At 40.5% G+C, this 25,183-nt stretch overlaps 1 protein-coding gene across 1 annotated transcript in view; it reads left to right on the top strand.

The window, feature by feature from the left end:
- The window catches only part of Vav (Vav guanine nucleotide exchange factor), a 75,030-nt gene extending 52,281 nt beyond the window's left edge, over positions 1-22,749 (top strand). Inside the window, exons 16-20 of the mRNA XM_080275448.1 lie at positions 12,972-13,052; positions 16,013-16,137; positions 16,832-16,975; positions 17,525-17,690; positions 22,678-22,749. Coding sequence (XP_080131574.1) covers positions 12,972-13,052; positions 16,013-16,137; positions 16,832-16,975; positions 17,525-17,690; positions 22,678-22,737 — 576 coding nt within the window. The 3' untranslated portion in view covers positions 22,738-22,749. The remainder of the gene's footprint in view (positions 1-12,971; positions 13,053-16,012; positions 16,138-16,831; positions 16,976-17,524; positions 17,691-22,677) is intronic.
- The last annotated feature ends 2,434 nt before the right edge of the window (positions 22,750-25,183 follow it).

Raw genomic sequence — 25,183 nt, 5'->3', positions numbered from 1 at the left:
TAGTTTCCCATGTATGTTTGAGAGTAATATGATTTAGGTTGAATCTTCTCATTTATATTTATGCTCAGGGATTCATTTGTCCATACCCTGAAATGTATCACCAACTTAAACTAGATTACAGTCCATGAACAGGACACTACACACCAACCCTCTGTTTTCCATGTTATTTATTAGTCTTTCTCACCAAACTCCCAGTAGTGACCCTCACTTTTCTCATAACTTCTGCTCCTGCCATGTGCATACCGTATATATATTAAAAAATGTACCAGCAAATGCTTTGCTAGGTGGCACAGTTCTCTCACTTAACTTTCTTATGTACCAGAAATGCTTTGTTAGGTAGCACAATTCTCTCACATAACATAACTTTCTTGTCTGTGGAGTGGCAAATACACTCAGTGAAGCTTTCTTCTTGGATTTGAAGATGTAGTAATGAGTAGGAAATCCATGTATGATTTAAAGATGTAGTCATAGTCATCTTTCAAGGACTCCTCGGGACAGTTCCTCAGAGTCCTAAGGTAAAAGCCTTTGGGAACACCTTGTTTTGTCCTGTTAGTTGCATAAAAATGTGCGAGTTAGGTACTCAAAAATTTCCGTAAGTAATGAAAAGCATACAGTAAGTCTATCTATCTATCTATCTATTGCCAGACGCCTCAATCCCATTCGGGGTGGCCACAAACAAATCGCCTCCACGTTGCCCTGTCCCCTGCCATTTCACTGCCTCGCTCCCAACTCACACCCCCCTCTCTCATATACCTCTCCATCCCATCCCTCCAGCTCATCTTCGGCCTCCCCCTCCCTCTTCCCCCCTCCACCTCACTCACATACACTCTCTTCGTCAGTCTTTCACCCTCCATCCTCTCCACTACTAATTTAACATTTTTAATTTCCTCATTGCTCTCGAGTCCACTGTATAGTGCAGAAAAATATCCTGTTAAAGTTGCATTGCTACCTATAAAGCTAATTGGCCAATATCTCCTAGTTAGCAGTACCAGCTGAATTGAAAAACTCAAGATACTACTTTGGAACACATCCCTGGCTTGTAATAAATACTCCCTGTATGGGGAGGCAGTGCTTAGCTCCAAATCCACATGAAACTGTGGGGAATGATGCTTCTTTGTTCATAAGTCAGTCTCATTTTACCCTCTTTGGAGAATAGAAGCCCAAAGCTAGAATACTATATTCCAGAATATTAAAGCTGTAGAAAACCTGTGCCCTTGGAAGCATTTCATGTAACAGAGAAATACCCAGTCATCCCCTGGGTTTGAAATGCAGCATTTAAGGCACAGCCATTTCAGGCAAAGCTCTCTGCCACTAGCCCATTAGTCATTAGGCATCTTTGTTGACCCAACATAAACAGTCTACACTGTATAACATTGTCTGGTGCCATGCAGTGTATACTGTGTTTCACTACTACAAATTAGCCCTCATTGTGGCACATACTAGATAAATTTTAATTTTTGTTCAACCTTGTTTAACCAAAGTTTCCCATGATAGATGTATCAGCATTTGTGATACCATAATCTCATTTGCGTCATCAGGCTCTTTGAGACTTCCTGTTACACAATCTGAGATGCTACTCTCACCCACTACATACACATTTTGTATTCAGTACTTTGTATCTTGAGTAGAATAATTGTGTATAATTTGTTGTATTATTGTGTACATAAGTACTTTCAACACCCTGCATGTGTGGCAGTTCAAAATCATACTTCATGATAATTAGACAAATCCCTTTCTTATATTCAAACAGCTACTGGAGCTGTAACTAAATTACTTTTGTGCTTGCTTCAAAGTCCTCTGAGGTATACACTGAAGAGAGACCAATTAGTTTTGAAACTGCTGGAAATCCTAAGTACTTTTGACAGCTGTATTGTTACAATACACAGCATATCAAAAAGGAAGCCACTTCCTGCCTCACCCAGCAGATAACGTCAGTTTGCTTAGCTTCAAGGTTGTGCGCATGATGTGACATACCTGCTCTTGTTATGATACTTTCATATTATTGTGACATTATGGAAAAATCTGGGTAGATTTCCTGTGCCTTCATTGTATAGCATCAGCTCAGCATTATGGAGAAGAATATCATGTGTTCAGCGGGAAATGATGAATCCGGATGTCATGATGGGCTAGAAGGCGCTACAGCTTTATCCTGTTCCCCATCAGCACCTGAGTTACCATCTACAGAAGCCCATCCTTCTTCCTCTCCACACTCTTCAGACTCCCCTTGCTCTGACTCTAGCTTTATTGGCAGGGTCAGAGACAGGTTAACTACATCACTTCGACGCACTTTCTCCGATCCCATTACAGCAGAGGCACATGGATTGAAAGGAGAGAAAGGCAAAGAGGGAGCAGTGAGAAACAAAGACTCAGAAGATAAAAACCTTACTAGTACTGAAAAACTCAAGTTAGAGGAAATGGAATCTGTGAGACTTAGACACAAAAATGGGCAAAAGAGTTCAGAGAGTAGTACCAACTTCAGTTTTGCAGACTGGGGAGAAGAATGGGCAGAGAGGCTTACAGACTATCAATTTTTGTCTGGAAATGAGCATCCAGAAAAACATGTTTCCTTCATAATGAGGCAAAAAACTCCATTAAAAAACAGAAGGCATACTGTAATTGGACGATACAAGACCAACAGAAATAGTACAGCTGACGAAGTATGTATTCTCTGTATCTTTCAGTTGCAGCAGATGTTGAGAACAGAATATTGTATATTTTTAAACAAGCATAGGTTAAGAGAATGTAAACTATACTTTATGCTTTTTTCTTTTTTTTTCTGTCAGAAAACATTGAATGAATGATTCATTTTTCACACCTTGCACTCCTCATATTGGAGTGGCTACGGCATTGCCCCCTCTTAAGAGGACAGGTTTATGCTCCCTAGTAAGAAGACATTAATTGGTGCTCCTCATCAAGCAGACTGATTGGTGCTCCCCATTTGGAGAACTTTGGTAGGTGCCCCCCATTAACCCCTGGCAGGCTGATTCATTGTAAGGTAGTTTACCTGCCCTGAGTCATTGTGTTATAACCAGTGTAAATTGTACCTCATGTTAGGCTTGCAGTTTGTCCCATGCAGGCCTTCATTATGCCTCATATGAGGTCTGCAGCATGGTAAAGGTTAAGAGAGCTTTGGTAGGTGCTCCCTGTTTAAAGGACTTCTGTTGGTTTTCCCTGTTAAGAGAACATTGGTAGATGCTCTCCTTTTAGAAAACTTTATGAGATGTTCCTCATTGAGAAGGCTTTGGTTGCTGCTTCCCAATTAAGAGAACTGTGATTGTTCCCCATAAAGTGGATTTTGGTTGATCCATGAAGCCCTTTGTGGATGTATGCTTTTTCTGATGTTAAACATTTATCTTTCAGTAAGCTTGAGCAATTTGCCTTTTGGTCAGATGTGCGCTTTCTGATCTGTGAGGCCATGGGAGCTTAAAAGGAAAATAAATTACCTTACAAGGTTTCTCATTTTCCTGACTCAACAGACATGGAGTATATGACCATATTCTTCATTAAATACAGTTGAAGTGCTGCCTACAGCCATCTTAAGACCAAGATTAACCGGAAGCCAGTTCATGTAAGCTAGAATTAACAGCTTACTGGTAGAATTCAGCTGGAGCCATAGGTCATGATTTTAGTTCCCATGAAACCCTAACAATTGCATCCTAGAAATGTTGCCCTAGGCTTTCATATTGTAGATCATATTTTAAGCATCCTAGCATCATTATTAAACTTAAATTGCTGAGTAACAGAATTACATACAGTACAGTTGGGGACAAACTTTTACCCAATTAAGCGGTAGGTGGGGGTGCTCGCAGTCCACTCACTCGATGTATTGCTGCTCTCGGGTGTCTGCCCTTTCCTCTCCTCCATCCTTCTTTCCATCCATCCTCTTCTGTCTTTCTTTCCTTCATACTTTCCTCGTCCTTCTGCCTATGGGTGACTTTACACTCCCTCTTCTGTCTTTCTTTCCTTCATTCTTTCCTCTTACTTCTGCCTGTGGGTGACTCTACACTGAGTGACAAGCCAAATGGTTTCCTGTACACCAGGAAACCATTTACTGTGCTGGGTGGTAGCCATATAAGCAAATTTTGGTGGCTGGTGGTTTAGTGGGTAATTATGGCACTCCAATCGGATTGAGCCAGTGAAGGTTTATATCCAAGGGATGGTTGGGGTTTATTGCTCATGTAATGACACCCAGGGATGACTGAGGCTGATCACTGTCATCTTAAATGTCAGGACCAACTTACCTAGCTCCGGGCTTCTGCGCACCTCATGGGGCAACGTACGATTAGATGATGGATGGATATTTCACTTCTGATTCTCACTTTCATCTACTGGCTAATATACTCCCAGAGGCTTGATGTGTTCTCTGCCAGCAGATGATTTTGTTTGATGTGATGTGTCAAGGAGGGAAGTGACAGATGCACCTTAAGTGTGAAGTACAGAAGACATTGAGAAGTAGGTGAACTCCTTTGGGAGGAAAGCGATATATACATGTTCTAATTGTGAGGAAGATGCCCAGGAATAGTAGGTAAACGTTGCCCCTGACCGATGTGGGAGCTAGGAGAATTAGCTAGATGTCCCTGAGAGGCGATTTTGTTGGGCCATTTTGATGTGGAACCCTTTTCAGTTTTTCCATTTGACCATCTCATCTCTTGATAACATACAGGTTGTCTTCATTATATGTCAGAAATATGTTCCAGAATGTCAGCTTTTTTCTTACATTTGGTGTTGTAGGGCAGCTGGTGTTTGTGGCATCATTGTGGAACTGATCAAGGTCATGGGCGTGACCATGATCTGGGGATTACATGTAGTCATAGAAGTCATCTTGTGGGCTGGTGTCATTGTATATGACTGGAATGGGGGTTTAGTCATCCCTGTCTAGCAGGACAAAAAAGACCAATGTGATTGCAGGTAATTACTGTGGTGTTACAATGCTCAGTCAGCCAGACAAAGTTCTTGCCTGTGTGCTTATGATGCCAGTACAAGGCCCTTTGGTAGAGGTTCATTGCCCTGAGCAATTAACATTAACATTAAAATTTACTGGGTTTCCAAGCACTTCAAGAACTTATGGCAGTGGTTTCCAAACTGTGCACTGCCCCATACTGGAGCGGTGTATGAGAATGTCAGGTGTCAGGAAGATTCAAGGCAGTAAGAGATTTAGAGACATTTCTTAAAATGTATTACACTGCACTTGCCTAACTCACTGTAATTTCCTTCTGAACTCATGCCATGAATTGGAAAAACGTGAGTTAAAAAAACACACCTTATGGGAAAAATATATTTGATTCTGCCATGGTGTCAGGTAGCCTAGTATAACATTAACGGAACCCCTCTTAACACCAGTTAACACTAACATCCTGTCTCAGAAGTATGTACTGCATATCTTATAATGATAATAAACAGTATTAAAAGACATTACATATCCTTGTATCCATCCATCCATCATCCAATCCTACGTTGCCCCATGAGGAACGTATGAGCTCGGGGCTAGGCAGTTGGTCCTGACATTTAAGATGAGAGTGACCAATCTCACTCATCCCTGAGTGGCATTATGTGAGCAATAAACCCCAACCATCCCTTGGATATAAACCTTCACCGGCTCAATCCGATTGGAGCACAATAATTACCCACTAAACCACCAGGTGCCAATATTTGGTTATATGGTTACCACCCAGCATAGTAAATAGTTTCCTGGTGTACAGGAAACCATTTGGCTTGTCACTTAGTGTATGATAATAAAAAATACTGAAAAGCATTTTCCTAAATCCTACTGATGACAATGCTTACGTCGACGAGAGACAGGTAGTGGTTTCGGCACACTGGCCTAGTTGCAGTACTAGCCACTAGGTGTAGGTGGCATGGATGGAGAAAGCATTGTTCTGATTGGCTACACAATCACAATGACTGTGTGCTTAAATATGATTGGCTTCCAGTCGCGAGTTGTGACTACAATACCATGAGTTAAACATCTCCTCAGAAATAAACCATTTTCTAGTGGAAAAACGCAAGTTAAAGCATTTTCCATGAGTTTGGTGATAATGGTGACTTAGATAAGGGCACCGAGAGTTAGATAATTCGTTAGTTAGAAGTCCGTGAGTTATGCGAGTGCAATGTATTTAAAATGGGTTTATAGTTTTTAAGAAGAGAATTCGCTGATATTTTTTAGTAATTTCTATGCAAGGTGAGTGGCAATGCTTTCAGTTTTATTATAGCTAATGTAATTAAAGTATTATGATTAATGCAGTGTAAAAATGATGAAATTAAGATGAGAATTAGTGATTTATATATTAAATAGTGCAAAGGTGTCATTTCAGTGTATCAGGTGCAGTGTTAAAAATTCTGGTGTGTTACTTTTGCATGGCAGTGCCCATATGACTACAGACAAACTTACTGCTTTAAAAAAAAAAAGAGTTGACTCTGGCAAAGAAGAATGATACAACAGCTTTGAAATGTTCTTAGTGAAAAAGTTTTAAAACAAGTGTATGAATTGTATGGCCCCATACAGGATCATCTTGCAGCACTGGTAGAAAATATTGATCAGTACAGTACTTCCCATTATTGTTTATAGAAAAACTTTACTGGGTTAGAGATCCCCTTGCAGTTTCCATCTGTTTAGATCCAACATTAGATGAGGAGAAGGAAATAGCATACACTGTAAGTGATTGCGCCATGAAACTGAAACACGAGAGTATGCCACTGGGCTCTCTTTTGGATATGCAATCAGAAACAATATCCATGCATCTCATCAAGAGCTTTAGTCATTTTTCTGCAGTCTTCTATGACATTTTTGTGAAGAGGGATTTTCAGCTCAGATAAATATCAAAGACCAGAGAAGAGACAGGCTTATTTGTGTTGATGAAGAGATGAGAATTTGTTTGTTTCAAATTAAACCTGATATAAATGAGATTACCACACAAAAACAAGCTCACACTTTTCATTGAATTTGTGTACAGGTATTTAGTGAATGAATCATGTTTTCATGTACCTGCATTGGTTTTTTTATTTTCTGGATCCTACGATCATACAGTATTATAATGTTTTGTTCTATGCCAGTATTATAATTATTTTTTTTAAAGTATGTCTCATCAGTAAAAAATATTGTGGCATGTGCAAATTTTCATTCTGAAGAGGTGGTCCCCAGAAAAAAATTTGGGAACCGCTGAGTTATGGAATGCCAGTATGAGTTGTTTCAGGAGGGACTGCTGGTAGCCTATATCAGTCTTGAGAAGTCATTTGATTCCCTAAATTGGGAGTCACTGTGAGAACTATGATTCTGGGCTTTCTGCAGGGATTATTCACCTCATAACTGTTTTGTATTCAAACACTAACATTGCTGTTAAGTGTTGGGGGAGCAAGTAGTGGAGTAAAATAGGGGTGTGTCCTTACCCACCTCACTTTTCAGCACATACATGGACTGGGTACTGAATGAAGCTGTGCATTCAAGTCACTGTGAAATATCAGTTTACAATTTTATGGTTGCTAACTGTGAATTTGCTGATGAAGCAGTTATTTGCACATAGTTGCAGAAGACCCTCCTGAATTTTCCTAAGGCAATTCACAAGGAGGCAAAACCACTGGGGCTAAAAACTTGCAGGCTAAACCCAAGGTTTAGGCATTTGTTGACTTGTAGGATGAAACAGTGCAGTCTCTTCAGGCATTTGGTGAGGAAAATATAGATATCTTGGCGAGACTGACCGATTTGGTGTATTCCATGGCAGTGGTTGGTCAGATGATGACATTCTCACTGCATTGGTCAGGCTTATGGTGTTATGGACTCACTCAGTTCAGGTTTTTGCCTTCATCACTGTAGTTGTAGTAGTTGTTCCCTAGGCAGTCTGGCCGAACAACCCCGAGTCCCATGGGAAGGCCATGGCTGAGACCGGGCTTTCCCACAGAGCTCTCAAAGAGTGTATGTTGTGTTGTTGGCGTAGGTGATTGTGTGCAATGCAGTCTTCCATAATGTGCTTAATAGTATGGGGTGCTGTGTTGCATCCTGGACAGGCATCAGCGACGGAGTCATCCAGCCTCTTCTGGTAGCTTAAGAGGGCTGGATGGTGCCCACATCTCAGCCTGGCCAGGTGGACCCTGTCCTCACAAGGAAGATAGGATTCAGAAGGGTGGATGTCAGGAGGCCGTGCATGCAGCTGTGTGTTGTCTTTAACCCTTTAACCGCGGGCATTGTTTTGCCCCGACTGGCCTCTCCCGCGGGGGTTCCAGCCAAAATGTACACAAACTTTAAACCTTTATAACTCTGCACAGAATAAATCTAGAGCGAAAAATAAGGTACCATTAGAAAGTACTAACCTTCAGCTTTGCAATGATGTAAGTTTCATGATTTCGTTGACTATCACTGGATGGGCAGTGCCATTAGAAGTGAGCAATCTAAAATCACTATTTTTCGCTCACACACCATTACCAAATGCCAACCTCATTCTGATAATAATACTGTAAACATATATGAACACTACACATATGATAAACACCCACTCTGTGTTCACTGAGGCAGGTAAAAGGCACTGTAATTGCCCGCACTTCACTGCCACATCAGCGGTGTTGTAATCACTACTTTTCGCTCACACACCATTACCAAATGCCAACCTCATTATGATAATAATACTATAAACATATATGAACACTGCACATACGACAAACACCCACTCTGTGTTCACTGAGGCAGGTAAAAGGCACTGTAATTGCCCGCACTTCACTGCCTCATCAGCGGTGTTGTAATCACTATTTTTCGCTCACACACCATTACCAAATGCCAACCTCATTCTGATAATAATACTATAAACACATATGAACACTGCACATACGATAAACACCCACTCTGTGTTCACTGAGGCAGGTAAAAGGCACTAATTGCCCGCACTTCACTGCCACATCAGCAGTGTTGTCATTCACACAGCTGGACAGATACTGATGCGTGTTTGGTCAGGGCTGGGGTGGGGGGCCCGGGGGGGTGGGAGGTGGGGGCCCGGGGGGGGAGGGAGGTGGGGGTCGGCTGGAGTGAAAGAACTTAATAGCTACTCTCCCTTGAAACAATTGGCGCACGGAAAAAACGCGCGGTATTCAAAATATTCACAAACATTCGAGAATGACACCCGTGGTTTGGTCCAGTTTTTGCAGTGTCATTCTGGGATGACACCCGCGGTTAAAGGGTTAAGTAACTGAATGGAGTAGCAAGTGATCTGAGTGTGGATATGCTTCTGGAAGCTGGTCTGAGGTGGGCGAAGGGGGAGAGATGATAGTAATCCCTCTAATATCCGAACATCCCCCACTAACCAGACATAATCATCCTGGGATCCAATATTCCCAAAATGGGCCAAAAACCGCAAAAAATCCAAAAAAAAATGTGACTTTTTTCCCACCCGTAATTTGAAATTGCCGCCTGGCGCCGAACAGCTGTTACACCATGGTCCCTTCACCCCTTCCTTCCTCCCCCCTCCCCCCTTCCCTGTCAGGGTTGCCATTTGGGATTTTTCATTACCAAGTGTGGGCCAATTTGGTAATGAAAAATTCGTTTGGTAATGAATCAGAATAATGCATTACCAAATGGATTTTTCACATGTATGAGGATACACAGGATGAAGATGGTGGATTGTTTGCTCTCTCTGAATAATCTGCTACCCTACATAGCTTGAAAATAATCAACATGGTGTTGACTGTAGAATTTAGAGTGCAGAGGATTGACTGTGGACTGCAAACTGGCGGTTCAAACCAGTCCAGGAGCCAGGGACTTGTATGTACCCAGAATGTTTAATATTGTGTAAACTCACCTCTAAAACCTCATTTTATGGTTCTTTTGCATTTATTTCAGTCTTTTATGTCCCTTATTGGTGTGATTTGGGTCTTAAATAGGTGCTATGCATGTCCAGAGGGAGTTGTATAGGTGTTTCTCTGAGTTAGGGTCCATAAGTACAAGTCCATAAGCTGGGGCTCAATATCCGGACAGGACCACTATCCAGACCTGCCTATGGCCCTATTACGTCGGATATTGGAGGGATTACTGTATTTGTGTATGGTATCGTGTGCTGGGTGTTGTTTTGATGTTCCTTGGTGTGGGTGGATGTGCTGCCATGTACTGTAGTGGATGTTGTGGGTTTGTGGAAGCTGCAGCAAGAAACTGGGTGCCTGTCATGTCTAGGTGGTCTTTGACTTTGAGGACTTTGGTTTCTTTATGTAGGTGGTCTGTGGGTGTAGTAGCTGTGCAGCCTGTGATTATTTTTAGGGCCTTGTTCTGTATGGTCTGTAGAGTGTTGTACAGTAGTGTGTTTTGGTGAGGTTAGAAGCCCAGGCAGGGCTTGCATAGTTCCACACTGAACGTATGTAGTGATTGTATACTGTGGTGGTGGTTTCTTTGTTGTGTCCGAATGTTGTATGGGCAAGTGACCTCAAAGCATTGAGTCCTGGAGTTATTTTATTTTTAATGTTTGTAATGTGTTGTTTAAATGACATTGAGGTATTGTATGTTACACCAAGGATTTTGTGTGTGTGTTTTTGTGGTAGTGGAGTGTTGTTTATGGTGAGGTGTGGGATGTGACTGTTCTGCTGTCCAGTTTGTGAGAAGAGTCACAGTTGATTTGGCTGGGGCTATTTTGAGCCTGTTTGTGGTGAACCATTCGTGTAGTGTGTCGAGGTAAGGTTGAATGATGTGTGCAGCTGTGTTTGCATTTTGGTGCTTACATGTAAGTGTTATATCATCTGCATAGGAAGCTATGTGGTGTGTGGGGTGTGGGTATGTCGTGCGTGTATAGGTTAAAGAGTGTAGGGGACAAAACAGATCCTTGGGGGATGCTGTTTGTGAAGTTTCTGATGTTAGAAGACTGACTGGCAAATGTTACGTGTGCGCATCTGCCTTCTAAGTAGTTTGCCAGCTATCTTTTTGTGTTATTGTACATGTTTGTGTTGAGTATTTTGTTTGTGATGTTGTGGCGGGGGATGGCATCAAAAGCTTTGCTAATGTCTAGTGTGATTAGGAGTGTTCCTCATCACTGGACTGTATGTGTTGATGGATAAAGATTTGCGTCTTTTTACTTTATGGTTGTGAGACATGGAACAAATTAATTCCTTTGGTTGTAAGTGTCTTCACAGTATCAGACAGTATTGCTGGTACAACTGGATGTGTAACAAGTAGATTCCACAATGAAACCGATTCAGAACCTATTACTGTCTCTCTGTTTGTCTACACCCAGATGCCTTAATCCTGTAAGGGATTGCCATAAACAAATAACCTCCATGTCACCTTGTCCCCAGCATTTCACTGCCCTTCCCCCAACTTACACCCCCTCTGTCATATACCTCTCCACTCCATCACTCCATCTCATCCTCGATCTCCCCCTCCCTCTCCCCCACCCTTCATCTCACACTCTCCTAGTTAGTCTCTCACACTCCATCCCATTTCTGTACCTGCATAATACCTGAACCCCAACTCTAATTATAAGGACATGTGGCATGTTCCCCTAAATCTGATTGTGCTGATAGGGTGATATCTGAAAGAGTTCAGTCATGATGGAGATCAAGAGAAAAACTGCATAACAGATAACTGACTGATTCAGCTGTTCCATCCATCCATCCATCATCCAATCCTACGTTTCCCCATGAGGAGCTTAGGAGCCTGGGGCTAGGCAGTTGGTCCTGACATTTAAGATGAGAGTGACCAACTCACTCATCCCTGAGTGACCATCCCTTGGATATAAACCTTCACCGGCTTAATCCGATTGGAGCACAATAATTACCCACTAAACCACCAGTCTCCAAAATTTGGTTATATGGTTACCACCCAGCTTAGTAAATGGTTTCCTGGTGTACAGGAAACCATTTGGCTTGTCACTCAGTGTAGAGTCACCCATAGGCAGAAGGAAGAGGAAAGAATGGAGGAATGAAAGACAGAAGAGGGAGTGTAAAGTCACCCGTAGGCAGAAGGACGAGGAAAGAATGAAGGAAAGTAAGATAGATGAAGATGGAAGGAAAGAAGGATGGAGGAGAGGACAAGGCAGACACCCGAGAGCAGCATTACATTGAGTGAGTGGATGGTGAGCGTCCCCACCTAACCTGTTGAGAATTAGTGGGAGGGAGGGAGTGGAATAGTTGCCTGGGGGCTTGCACAGGGGGAGCCCCGTAAGTGGAGTTGAGAGGTGAATAAGGCTATGTGTTGGTGCAGCATTCACCCCATGCATGATGATGTAAATTTCAGGAGTTGGCAGTATAGGCAGTAATATTTCTGTAATTTACTCAAGAAATTATAGCAGAAACATTTTTTTAAAAAATGTGACATAGATTGAGCACTTTGTGTCTCAAGTTGGTGACCACTAGTGGGTATTAGCACAAGGTGCATTTGTGTAAGACAGCTCTATAATGTGTACACAGGTATTCAACGACTGCACTATTGAGAGTTGCCTTTCAATATTCAGTCAGGGATTGCACTGCCAATCGATAGTGTCACAATTTGCTATAAAAAATAATTTTAGGCGATAGTTTTTAAAAAATTTGTGATATTTTAAAAGTTAAAAATGGTGGTTAGGTAGAGCTTTGCTAAACCTGAAAGTAGAGACTAATATTGTGTAATGCAATATGATATAGAATGAAAAACAAGAATTGAAAATAGAAAAAGTATATTTTATTTTTCTGATATAATTAAACAAGTATTGCATGTTGTTATGTAAAATAATTGGAAATATAAAAATTGGTTCATTGCACAGGTATGGAATCATTTGAAAAAATTGGCTACACTTTTTTTTTAAGGCAAGTGCTAACCCTGCTCAGTATTCTGTGACATTATGACCATTTGGTTTTGTACCAAGAAATATTGTATTTAAGAGAGGCCACTGGATACCTAAAACATAATGAATGAGAAATGCAGTACCATAGATCCTAGATGAATAATCAGGAGTGTACCTTTTTTCAGTTTCCTCGTGTTTCTTTTGGCCCTGTTTTTTTTACACAGTGTACTTATTGTAGTATTTTGTCCACAGGGATATCAGTGTGGAAAGTGCAACATGACCGTACACAGGGACTGTGTTAACACAACTAGTCGTTGTCCCATCCAGCCTGTAGTAAGTCTGTTATTAATTCATTATTGGTTTTCCACATAATGACTATTTCCTTGTTTTATGTTGAATGTAAGTATAATATACAGACACCCTCACACTTATTTGAAATAGTTATCACATTATAGAAGTATGCATTAAATGCATTGTAGGGCCATATATAGTACAGTATATGTCATTCAGTAAGGCAGTAATCAGTTCAAGCTTGATGAGAAGCTTCATTTACAGATTCAGGTGTTAGGTAGTGGTGACCATCATCCACTTGGTTGATGTAGTGCTGCATACTTCTTCCTTCATCTTTACAGTTGACCCCTGCACAAATGGGTGAAAACCACAAGTAATCCATACCTTCCGCAGAAATCACTGGTTTCACTGTTTTAACTATTCCCATTACCTACAGACGTACTATGAGACCTGTATATGCATTTTGTGGCATATTAATATATCTAAAAAGACAGTACACGATGATACACAAGCCTTTCTGGGTACAGTACACTGTACTAACCCATGCGATGATAATGCCACAGTCTTCTTGCGGCAGTCCTCCACCTACCCACTTAAGGTCGATTCCATTTGCACACTGCTCTTATCTCACGCAGTTGTCACCATCTTTGCACTACCAATTACACCAGCTGCAACAGTATTACAAATGACCATCTCATTTTTCTTGATGTAATGCACCGTGCTCTCGTTCACATCAAAATGTCAGCTGAGAGTCATGAATGACTGCCCCTCATGTGCCATGTTCAGAAGTTCATTTTATCTTCCAGCATGATCACTTTCTTCTGTCACTTTGGCTCCATAGCAGCAGATGCATCCTATACTTAGGACCCATTTTCCACAGGGATAAAGTACTGAGATTATTAATGATGCCATAATAACATGCAGAACACATGCAGGTGCACAACCTGTGAGATTAACTGAGAGAAAATGAACATGATGGCATATGATTGGGCCCCCTCTTTGAATGGCCAGTAGGATAGGGAGAAGGAAGACACATAGACAGATAGTAAGGGACGGTACCCTGGTAGCCAATGACAGGCAAGCTCTTATTGCGAGGAAGGAGCAGGAGCTTTTTGTTGTGAAATACCAAGTGTCGTAGAGTGCTGATGCCCTGTGCTGAACAGCACATACGTATACAGGGTAACTGCACAATTTAACTGTGCATGGTTAGTATTTCTCTCAGAAAACATGCAAGAAAAAAAAAAATGTGAACCTGCTGTGGAAAAAGCAGGAAATATCTTCCTGTGAATATTTAGAATAATTTCCCTAAGAAATCTGCGAATATGTGTGCCTGTGAATAGCGAGATTTGACTGTACTGTTCTGTTTTGTGCCTGCCTCCCTCTCTTCCTATTTTTCTCTTTCCTTCCTGTCACATTTTATTACTCTTTCCAGTACAGGTGACTCTACACTGAGTGATAAGTCTTATGGTTTCCTGTAACCAAGGAAACCACTTACAACGATGGTTGGTAACCATATAACCAGATGACAGGGTGAAGTGGAACCTGCTATGATGCCCCTGTTGACTGGGTGGAGAGACAAAAGTGGCATGCACCTACCCAAGAACCAAACCTTCACACTTTCCATGTGTCTTGCTTTAGCATGGTGCTTTCAACCACCAGGTAACACCACTTCATTGCACAGTATTACCCTGCAGCAATGGTTGCTTGCCTGTAATTGATGGGTCTGCTCAGCAAGACAGATTTGGTTTGATCAACAACAACTGCTATTTATTGATACATTTGTAATATCAGACTATATCAGGCATAGGCATTAAACTGAGAATGAGTGTTAATGTTAAAGGCAAGTGTGGAATACCGTCGTTCTACAGGTATATGCAAATAGAATAATACCAAACTATATACTGTGCATTACAGTAACAACCAGTCTGATATTACCCCCTTTTGAGATGTAGGGGCCTAACGGTAAGCTGCCATACTCTGCAACTATAACAGTAGGGGATCATCTTGTGCTTTTATTAGCATCACATGATTGAAAAGCTTCCAATCTCCTTAGGTGCATGCAAGGCAATACCTAACACCAGCTGGTGTATTTCTGTCACTGCACCACCAGACCTCTTTTAAAAATATAGTGTACTTTAGAAGTTGAATTAACTTCATGCCTTGCTGTACCTGATTTTCCAGAAGACTTCCCCCCCACCTCTACTCTTGTATCCAACTCTTTCTCATAGTGCTGGAATGGTGATTTGACTACTGTATTACAGTATTCGTACTGTACTCATGTGATGGTAGCACAGCTATTTTGTTGCTCCAGCAGATGAAGGCAACCATGAGCTCATGCAGCCAAGCATGAATTTGAATGACAGTATGGTTCTCAGGTGTCTCATTTTCATCCTGCCTGATAAAGATAATTCCATATGAACTACTTATGGTGGTGAAACTTTGTAATACTGGTTAACATCCTCCTGTTATGTTATTTATATGCCTTTAAATTTTGTCAATTTTCATCAGTAATGTACAGGAAGATGTTGAGGTGTAATTTACAGAATAAATAACTAAAAAAGAGGTGTTGCAAAATCTCCAAATCCACTTAGAACACAACCAAAGGAAGAATTTCAGCATGACCAGGAGTGGTAAAATCTGACTCTCTGAAATTCAAATAATTGTAAAACCTTCAAGAACAACAGTAATTAATCTGTGTGGCTAAATATGGGCTTGATATAATTGAATATACTGTATTACCACTTCCAAGCGATACAATCACCTGGTGTTCTAACATATGGAACACACCAGTCAGTGTGACAGCCTTGCTTTGCTTGTAGATTATATCCTCATTAGGCGACTGTAGGTTTTCTGATCATGTAATGCCATCAAACGAGGTAGACTTGTCAGCAGTACACTTAAATATACTGGACTACAGTAGTCTAGCCTCAGGCCCCTACACTTTAAAGGGAGTACTATGGACGTAACTGCTGATGATTTCATAACTGATATGCCTTCTGCAGGAATATCCTTGGCTTGCTGATTGTATGACTCGACGGGAGGCGGAAGAGCACCTGGGCCTTGCACCAGAGGGCACCTTTCTGCTGCGCTGGTCTGAACGCCACAAAAAGAACATCCTTTCACTTAAGTCAGTCTCTTAACCTTGTCAGTATATTTTTTTTTCTCTCTTTTTTGCAGTCCTGAGAATATTTTATTTAGGTTAGGAGAGGCGTTTGGAAATAGAGGGATTAAATATAGCCATTATTTACCCCTTGGCTATGAAAGGGTCTTATAAACTACATGTAATTGTCTGACATTAACTAGAACAGTGCAGAAAAGACATCAATGAAATGAAGAAGTTAAGAAACAGTAAGAGTCTGATTCTCATTATAGATAGAAATTACTTGCTTCTGTCTGTTTGTATGTGATTGCATGTAATCTCATGCCATATGGCCATACCATATAAGCACACACTCTTCAGCTCTAGTGTCCACAGACTTCCTACACAATATCTTTCACAAATGATTTAAATTTGTTATTCTGTCAACACTCCACACATATACCTTAATATTTACCCACATAAATTATTTTACTGCACCGAACAAACTGCATCAACATTCAGTATGCTTCAAACCTCCTATGACTCTTAACAGTCCAAATCCAAACTCCATGCTATATGCTGGTTGTGGATATCTAATCTGTATATCCTGTGACATACAAAACACAGTACATCTGTACCCACAATACTGTTCCATAAATCATCACATTCTTTACATCAGATAGTTGTAGCTATATTGTCCATCTCAGGTTTCTCGGTTTGTAAAAGTTTGCTTCATTCACAGAGCCATGGGCGAGGTGAAACACATGCGGGTAATGCAGCAAGAAGAGACAGGATACTTCTACTTAAGTGAAGCTCGCTATTTCAAAAGTATTGTTGAACTCATTAACTACTACCGACATTCACTTCTCTCTGAATGTTTTGTTGGGTAAGCATCCATCATTGTATGAATTTTTCTATTTATACGGTACCAGTATATATTTATACAATATATCTATCTATCTATATATCTATCTATATATATATACTGTATATATATATATATATGTATATATCACATCTAGTATTTTATTCCAACTAATTCCTGTACCAAATTATATGGCAGGGAATGAGTACAGGAGGATAAGAATATTAATGCTGGTATCATTAACCCTGTCATGATCACATCTTCAGTATTTTATTCTATCTAATATAAAACAGTTTTATTCAGCTGAAAATGAGTCATGGGAACCTTATGGTGGTAATACTGGTACTGTTAACCTTTGTGCCTCAGGTGCCATTCCTGTATTGCAGCAGGTGTGGCACCAAAATTAATACCATTTTGATCAGTTTGGGTGCTAAAATCTCCTGTAGCCATCCCTACCTCCACTTGTCACTCATTCTGGTTCAGTGATGTTGGAATTTCTCCCTTTCTGTCCACAATGAACACAGCTTTCACAAGATATCCTAAATATTTATGTGTTTATCCTCCCCGTAGACTTGACTGCTGCCTACGTCGGCCACTGTATGACACAGCGGAGGTGAAATTCAGGTATGAGGGAACCGAGCCCAGCCAGCTCCCTCTTGTGATCGGCCAGAAGCTAACCATCCTCAGCAGGGAGGGGGAGGCCAGGGGTTGGTGGAAAGGCAGGATAGGCAGGAGGGTGAGTTCATATTGTTGTGTATATGAAGTAGGTCATCATTATATGTTGCATTTATTTCATGTCATATTTTGTAATTGAACTCACAGTAAATTACAAAAAAGATTGCTTATTGAAAATTACGTTGCTACCTATAAGCTGGTCTGCCTGTTGTATTGGGTGGTCACCAAATAACCAACATGGATGCTGGTGGTTTAGTACATTAAGGTGCTACAGTGAAAGGTGGCCCATAAGGGTTTAAGACCAAGGAATGGTTGAGGTTTTATCCTGACAAAATGCCACTCGGGAGTGAGCGATTGATCACTTATTTAAATGTCTGGACTGAGTAGTCAAGCACTGGGTCCTTATTGATGAGACAGTACAATTTTAGATGATGGATGGATGGATGTGCCTTTATCATCATTGTATTACCATTATTATTTCTGTTATTATTATTATTATTACTGCGCCTGGTGGTTTAGTGGGTAATAACGATGCTCCAGTCGGATTGAGCCAGTGAAGGTTTATATCCAAGGGGTGGTTGGGGTTTAGTGCTCACGTAATGCCACTCAGGGATGAGTGAGGCTGGTCACTCTCATCTTAAGTGCCATGACCAACTTGCCTAGCCCCGGGCTTCTACGCTCCTCATGGGGCAACGTAGGATTAGATGATGAATAGATTATTATTATTATTATTATTATTATTATTATTATTATTATTATACAAGAGAGTATGGATCCATCAGCTCAGGGATTGTGTGAGTAAGATTGAAAGTTGGACTATAAATGTGGGCAATTGTGTGTGTGTATGCACCAATGCAAGATTGTGCAAGTAGAGTGAAAGAAGAGTTCTGGACAAACGTGGAAGTGTGCAAGGAAAAGTTTGAAAGGAATGAGAGAATGTTTTTGAGTGGTGATATGAATGGAAAGCAGGGAATGTGAAGGTGGATAGAGTAGTTGGTGAGTGGGGATGAGAATGGCAGTGCTGTAGGGGACATTTGTGCAGGGAGGGGGTTGGTGATAGCCAATACCCTCTTTAGACACAAAATAATCCACAAGTATATATATATACAAGAGGGTATGGATCCGTCGGCTCAGGGATTGTGTGAGTAAGATTGAAAGTTGGACTATAAATGTGGACGATTGTGTGTGTGTATGCACCAAGATTGTGCAAGTAGAGTGAAAGAAGAGTTCTGGACAAACGTGGAAGTGTACAAGGAAAAGTTTGAAAGGAATGAGAGAATGTTTTTGGTTGGTGATATGAATGGAAAAGCAGGGAATGTGAAGGTGGATAGAGTAGTTGGTGAGTGGGGATGAAAATGACAGTGCTGTAGTGGACATTTGTGCAGGGAGGGGGTTGGTGATAGCCAATACCCTCTTTAGACACAAAATAATCCACAAGTATACGTGGTGAGTGATGAGAAGGGAGGGTGGTGAACTGAATGAATGGAAGGCAATGATTGATTATGTGTGTGTGGATGATAGAATGAGAAGGTCTGTAATGGATGCAAGAGCATACAAAGGTTGGGGGAGTGGACTTCCTGACCACCACTTGGTGGTGGTGAAAGTCAAGGTTCAGATGAAATGGAGGAAGAGGAGAAGGGAAGGACAGGAGGAAGTAGTCCATACAAAGAGGGTAGAAAGGTTGCAAGAGAATGGAAAAAGGCAGAATATAAGAGAGAAGTGGAGGAACGATTGGGTAAATATGATTTGGAGCAAATGCGGGATGTGGAAGGTGTGTGCAAGATAATCACACAAGAAATCTGTGCAGCATGTGAGGTGGTGTGTGGGGTGAAGAGAAGATGAAAGAGAGTGCAAGGAGCAACACGGTGGAATGAAGAGGTGAGACAGGCTGTGGCGCAAAAGAAGAAAGCATATACTGTAGTGAGTGGATGAGAAATGGGCTTAGAGGAAGCTGAGAGTCAGAAGAGAGAGTTGTATGTAGAGAGGAAGAAAAAAGTGAAAAGATTAGTAAGAGAGAGTAAGAAGAGAGTGGATGAGAAATTTGGAAGGAATTTCAGTGTAAAGAGGAGAGAACCTAATAAAATGTTCCGGAAAGAGGTAAAGAGAGTTAGACAGGGTGATAAAGAAGTAAGTCGGAAAGTGAAAGACCAAAGTGGCATATTACTAGTGGAGAAGGGAGAAAAAGTGAACAGATGGAGAGAACACTTCAAGGAATAGTTGAACATAGGGAATGTAAGTTATGTGAGTATAAGTGACTGGGGAATGGCTGGGAGGAGGAAAGAGGTGAGAATACAGGAAGGAATCAGTAGGATGGAAGTAGTGGAAGCAATGAAGAAAGTTAAAATGGGGAAAGCCCCAGGAATTGATGGAGAGTATAGTGAAATGCTGAAGCATGGGGGAGAGGTAGTAATAGAATGGATATGGAAGACGTGCAGATTGGCCTGGGAGGAAGGTAGAGTCCCAGAGGATTGGAAGTCATGTATAATTATTCCCCTGTACAAAGGAGAGCGGGGAAAAGAGGTTTGTGGTAATCATGGGGGCATTTGTCATCATGGTGTAATAGGAAAAGTATATGGTATGATACTTATTGACTGAGTTAGGGAAATAACAGAGGAATTAGTTGGAGAAAAGTAGGGAGGTATTAGGAAGGGAAGAGGTTGTGTAGATCAGATATTCATTCTTAGGTCTTTAGATCTGAATGTTGGATTGAAACAGGGATATGTCATGTCCCCACGGTCATTCAATCTGTATGCGGATGGGGTTATGAAAGAGATACAAGGTAGGGCAGTGGATGTTGGAGTGACCCTAATAAGAGAGGGCGGTGTTTGGAAACTTCCTGTACTTTTGTTTGCAGATGTTACTGTGTTGTTAAGTGAAGATGAAGGGGAACTGCAAGGCTTGGTGAATGAGTCTGGAAGTGTGTGCAAGAAAAGGAATTTCAAAGGTGAATGTAGGGAAGAGTAAAATTATGGTCTTTGAGAGCAGTGAAGTCACTGAATGTACAGTGAGGCTCGGTGAGGAGGAAATGGAAACTGTGAGTGCATTTGAGTACTTGGGTAGTGTGATGATGGAAATTTAGAGGGTGAAATGCTTGAAAGGGTTCAACAGGGAAGAAAGGTTGCTGGTTCTTTGAAAGCAGTGATAATGAACGGGGAAGTGAGCATGGAAGTAAAAAAGTCACTGCATGACAGTATTGTGATATCAACTCTAATGTATGGAAGTGGAGCTTGGACTTTGTTGGAAGGAAACAAGGCAAGAGTGAGAGCAGTGGAAGTTAGTTATTTGAGTGGAGCATGTGGAGTTACATGGAGAGACAGATTGACAAATGAGGAAGTGAAGGAGTGCTGTGGTGTGGATGTGGAAGTGATAGAAAGCATTTGGAAAAATACATTGAGGTGGTTTGGCCATGTGGAGAGGATGGAGAGCAAGAGACTAACGAGGAGAATGTATGCAAGTGAGATGGAGGAGGGGAGAGGGAGGGAGAGGCTGAGGATGACATAGAGGGATGGAGTGGAGAGGTATATAAGAGAGGGGTGTGTGAGCTGGGAGCAAGGTAGTGAAGTAGCATTGGACAGGGCGACATGGAAACGATTTGTTTGTGGCCACCCCTTACGGGATTGAGGTATCTGACAATAGATAGATAGATAGATTATTATTATTATTATTATTATTATTATTATTATTACATGTATTTATATTTTTATTAGTACTGTTATTATCATTATTATTATTATTATTAATGTTGTTATCCATTATCCAGTCAGTAATTTACAGCAAAATAATGCTGATTTCATATGCGCAGTGTCGAGGAGAGCATGTAAAGGTTGATATGTGTGATAGGATTGATCATACTGGTGAGTCTCTTGAGTGTGTGGATGAGTTTTGTTGTTTTGGGGACATGTTATGTGCTGGAGGAAAGACTGAAGCTAACTATGTGGCTAGGGTAAGGAATGGTTGGAGGAAGTTCAGGGAGCCGTTGCCTCTCCTGATATTGAGAGGGCTCTTCCTCCATGCTGAGAGGTTCTTGTATGCAGCATGTGTTAGGTAATACTGTATGGCAGTGAGACCTGGACAGTGAAGGAAGAGGATATTTGTAGGCACAGATACAGAAATTAAATTGATTATATGAATGTGATGTGCACCTTTGAATGAGAGGCCTGGGGGGTTAGGACTGTGATTGAAGAGTTGAGAGGAAGGATCAGGCTTGAATGTGTTAATATTATGATGAAGAGGGAAACATTGAGATGGTTTGGGCTTCTTGAGAGAATGGAAGATGACATCTGGGTGCAGAAGGTGAGAGACATAAACGTCGAGGGTAGGGATGCGAGCAGCTTACCAAAAAAAGACCTGGGACGAGGGTAATCCAGGAAGGGGTGGCCCCAAACTAATCATCTCCATGTCACTCTATCCTCTGCCATCAGATCATCCTCCCTCTAACTCATTACTCCCACACTCATATTATCTCATTTTGTTTTGTTTCCTTTATAAAGGCTGTAACACACTGCATGAGTCAGCCTTGGTTGATTGATTGATTGATAGGTCGAGGGTTGATACAGATAGGTCGAGGGTAGGGATGCGAGCAGCTTACCAAAAAAAGACCTGGGATGAGGTCATAAGGTGTGATCTTAGGGATAAGGAACTGAGGAGTGTGGAGAGCTGCCATTAGGTGACCAAGGCTGACTCATGCAGTGTGTTACAGCCTTTATAAAGGAAACAAAACAAAATGAGATAATATGAGTGTGGAAATAATGAGTTAGAGGGAGGATGACCTGATGGCAGAGGATAGGGTGACATGGAGATGATTAGTTTGGGGCCACCCCTTCCTGGATTAAGGCATCTAGCTGTAGATAGATAGTTTGATTGATACAGATAGGTAGACAGATAAATAGATAGGTAGATTTAGTTATGAAAACAACTTTAAAAAGGAGTTGCATAGAACAGGTGTTTATTGTAGCGATCAAAAATTTCCCGACTCACCTATATGTTAACAGTTGCCAAGTATAGCCATGTAAAATGGTCTTTTATATGTAAAACCTTTCTTTTTGCAGGTTGGCTACTTCCCTAAGGATTATGTAAAAGTAGAAACTAACTTCTTCCAGAATTGGTAAGAAACAAAGGGTTAAGTAATCAAAAATTTATGGGGGCATAAAATGGCTCTTTTCGTTTTGCTGTAAATAAATTGTTTGAAGATCTAACATTATTATAACACAACTTTAAGGAATTACAACTTGTGTATAGCTTAATATACCTGTTTGCATGGGTTGTATTATCAGATGCTGTGGAGATTTCATAACACCTCTTCTTTAGTGCTTTATTCAGCGCTCACCCAGTGGAGAGGATGGAGGATGACAAGTGAGTGTGAATGTTGAGGGTAGGGTTACAAGAGGCAGACTGGAAAACTGGGACAGAGTCATAGAGTGTGACCTCAGGGATACAGGACTGAATAGGGAGGCTGCTAGAGATTGAGTAGTGTCAAGACCCACCATTAGGTAAACAATGCTGACACATGCATTCATGTTGGAGCATGTACTATTAAAGAAAAAAGAAAAGAAAGTACACCTCAATATCCACTTGCATGTTACTGATTAATTGTTAATATCAACACACTATAAATGGCATAGAGGGAATGTTCAAGTGTAATATGCAAAATAAATAATTTAGCAAGAGGTGCTATGAAGCCTTCAGTGTCACCTAGAGTACAGACTTATATTCCAATCCCAGTAACTCGCAGCTTGTAAATGCCACACAAATTTTAAAAGCTTCATATTAAAAGAGCAGAGTAAATTACATAATTAATGTAGAAAAGTACTATCCTATTGGTTGTGTTTATGTGGTACCTGACATTGAAAAAGATATACAGTTTTGAAAAAAGTTACTGGTTTAACACTATCTGTATGATGATATCTTGTTTTGTTTTATTCTCGGTGCCCCAGTTTGTTTTATTTTTCCCGCTTGAGTAAGACCTTTTTGACTGAAAGTGTTAGTACTGGCTTGGAAAATCCCAGGCTGATAAAAATTCTGCAGAGATAGGAACAGTAAAATAAATTATGTCATTGTCATGAAGAGATTAAAGTTGTGCATGAGCCTTTACATTAGCCCCTGAATATTAAAAAACAGTAATAGTAGAATCATTATGCGGGAAGGGAATTCAAAATGAATTACGAGGGCCTGTGGCCTTAGTAAACTTACATTCTCATCCAGCCTCATTTGAAGTCATGGCTTTAACTCTCCTCACGTGATAAAAAAGGTACATGTAATACACTAAAATGCAGGTATTTATATATAAACCTTTCATCATAAAAAATATATGTGTGCCAAACTCTTTTTTTAAGTAGGTAAGCTGTAATTAGTATGGGTGGTTGAGTGTACAGTACAGTTAGGTACAATATGTCATTCATTGGCCACAACTCAATTTTTATATAGACTGTAATGAAAATGCATTAATCACGCTATATGTTCTACATTTTGTACTGCTCTGTTCTTTTTGTTTATTTGCTGTATGATGCCATACTTGTGTTTTCCATGTACTGTCACATCTACATCTTAATTTCTCATTAGTATTGTATCTCCCAATAACTTTGCCAGGTTATTGTAGTAGTATGCTGTCCAGTATATTGTTGTTCCTTCCATTGATCTGTTTGCTTTTCTGAGATGCACCTATTAGTCTGTGGTGTACCTATGACATTTAGATACTCAGAGTTTTGGGTCATTTTGAGTTAGTGATCTGAAGTAAATGTTTATGTTTAACTTGAAACCTGTGCTTCACTCGTGGATACTGAATATTATTGGTACAGCATTTGTAAATAATTTTGAGACCTGAATTTTCAGGGTTTGAATGACGAGTGAATGGATGTATGGCTCAGTTCTTTGGGCATTCTCTTGATTGCATTTACAGCTTTGTTGTCCAGTTTGCAGATATTATCCATCCCAGTTATAATAATGAGGAAATTGTTCTTGGCTTCCTTTAATGTTGACAATTGTTTTCTCTAATGACATGCTTAAATATTAGATGATAAAAAGGTGCAATGGAAGATAATTATATTTGAATGTAGTTGTCATGTTTCTGTATTACTCAGTTTCCAGTGATATTCAAGGTTCAAGGAATGCTATTGGTAACAATATTTTGTAAGATGGGGAATACAAAACTGCAAATTGATATTAAACATTGCAAAACAATGTTATTTATATATATTATAAGTAACATGAAAATGTGGATGTTGTATACAGTAATTGGAGAAACAAAATATTTTTTGCATATTTTTATAGCAGTACAGCACAGTAATAAGATGCTGTATATGTTGTATTTGAGGTGATTATTTGGCATTACCCAACAGCTTTGTAATACTCCCTGAAACAGTTGGCTCAGTTCATTTGCTGACATCTGCAAGTATATGGCAGAGCAACCTATGTAATATTGGTGTAACAAAATTCGCTTCCAGATGCACATTATAATCACATCATTCAACCTAACATCATCAGATATTTAGAAGAATTGCATTTGCATTGTTATCAGATCAGTTGCCTAGCCCTTCACAGTAATTACTTTATGCTGTT

The sequence above is a fragment of the Coenobita brevimanus genome, chromosome 61, assembly GCF_032717465.1.
Source record: "Coenobita brevimanus isolate Jiangsu-jjx chromosome 61, ASM3271746v2, whole genome shotgun sequence".
NCBI classification, from domain to species: domain Eukaryota; kingdom Metazoa; phylum Arthropoda; class Malacostraca; order Decapoda; family Coenobitidae; genus Coenobita; species Coenobita brevimanus.
Note: the sequence above shows the minus strand (reverse complement) of the source record. Positions and strands in the feature narration are given on the sequence as shown.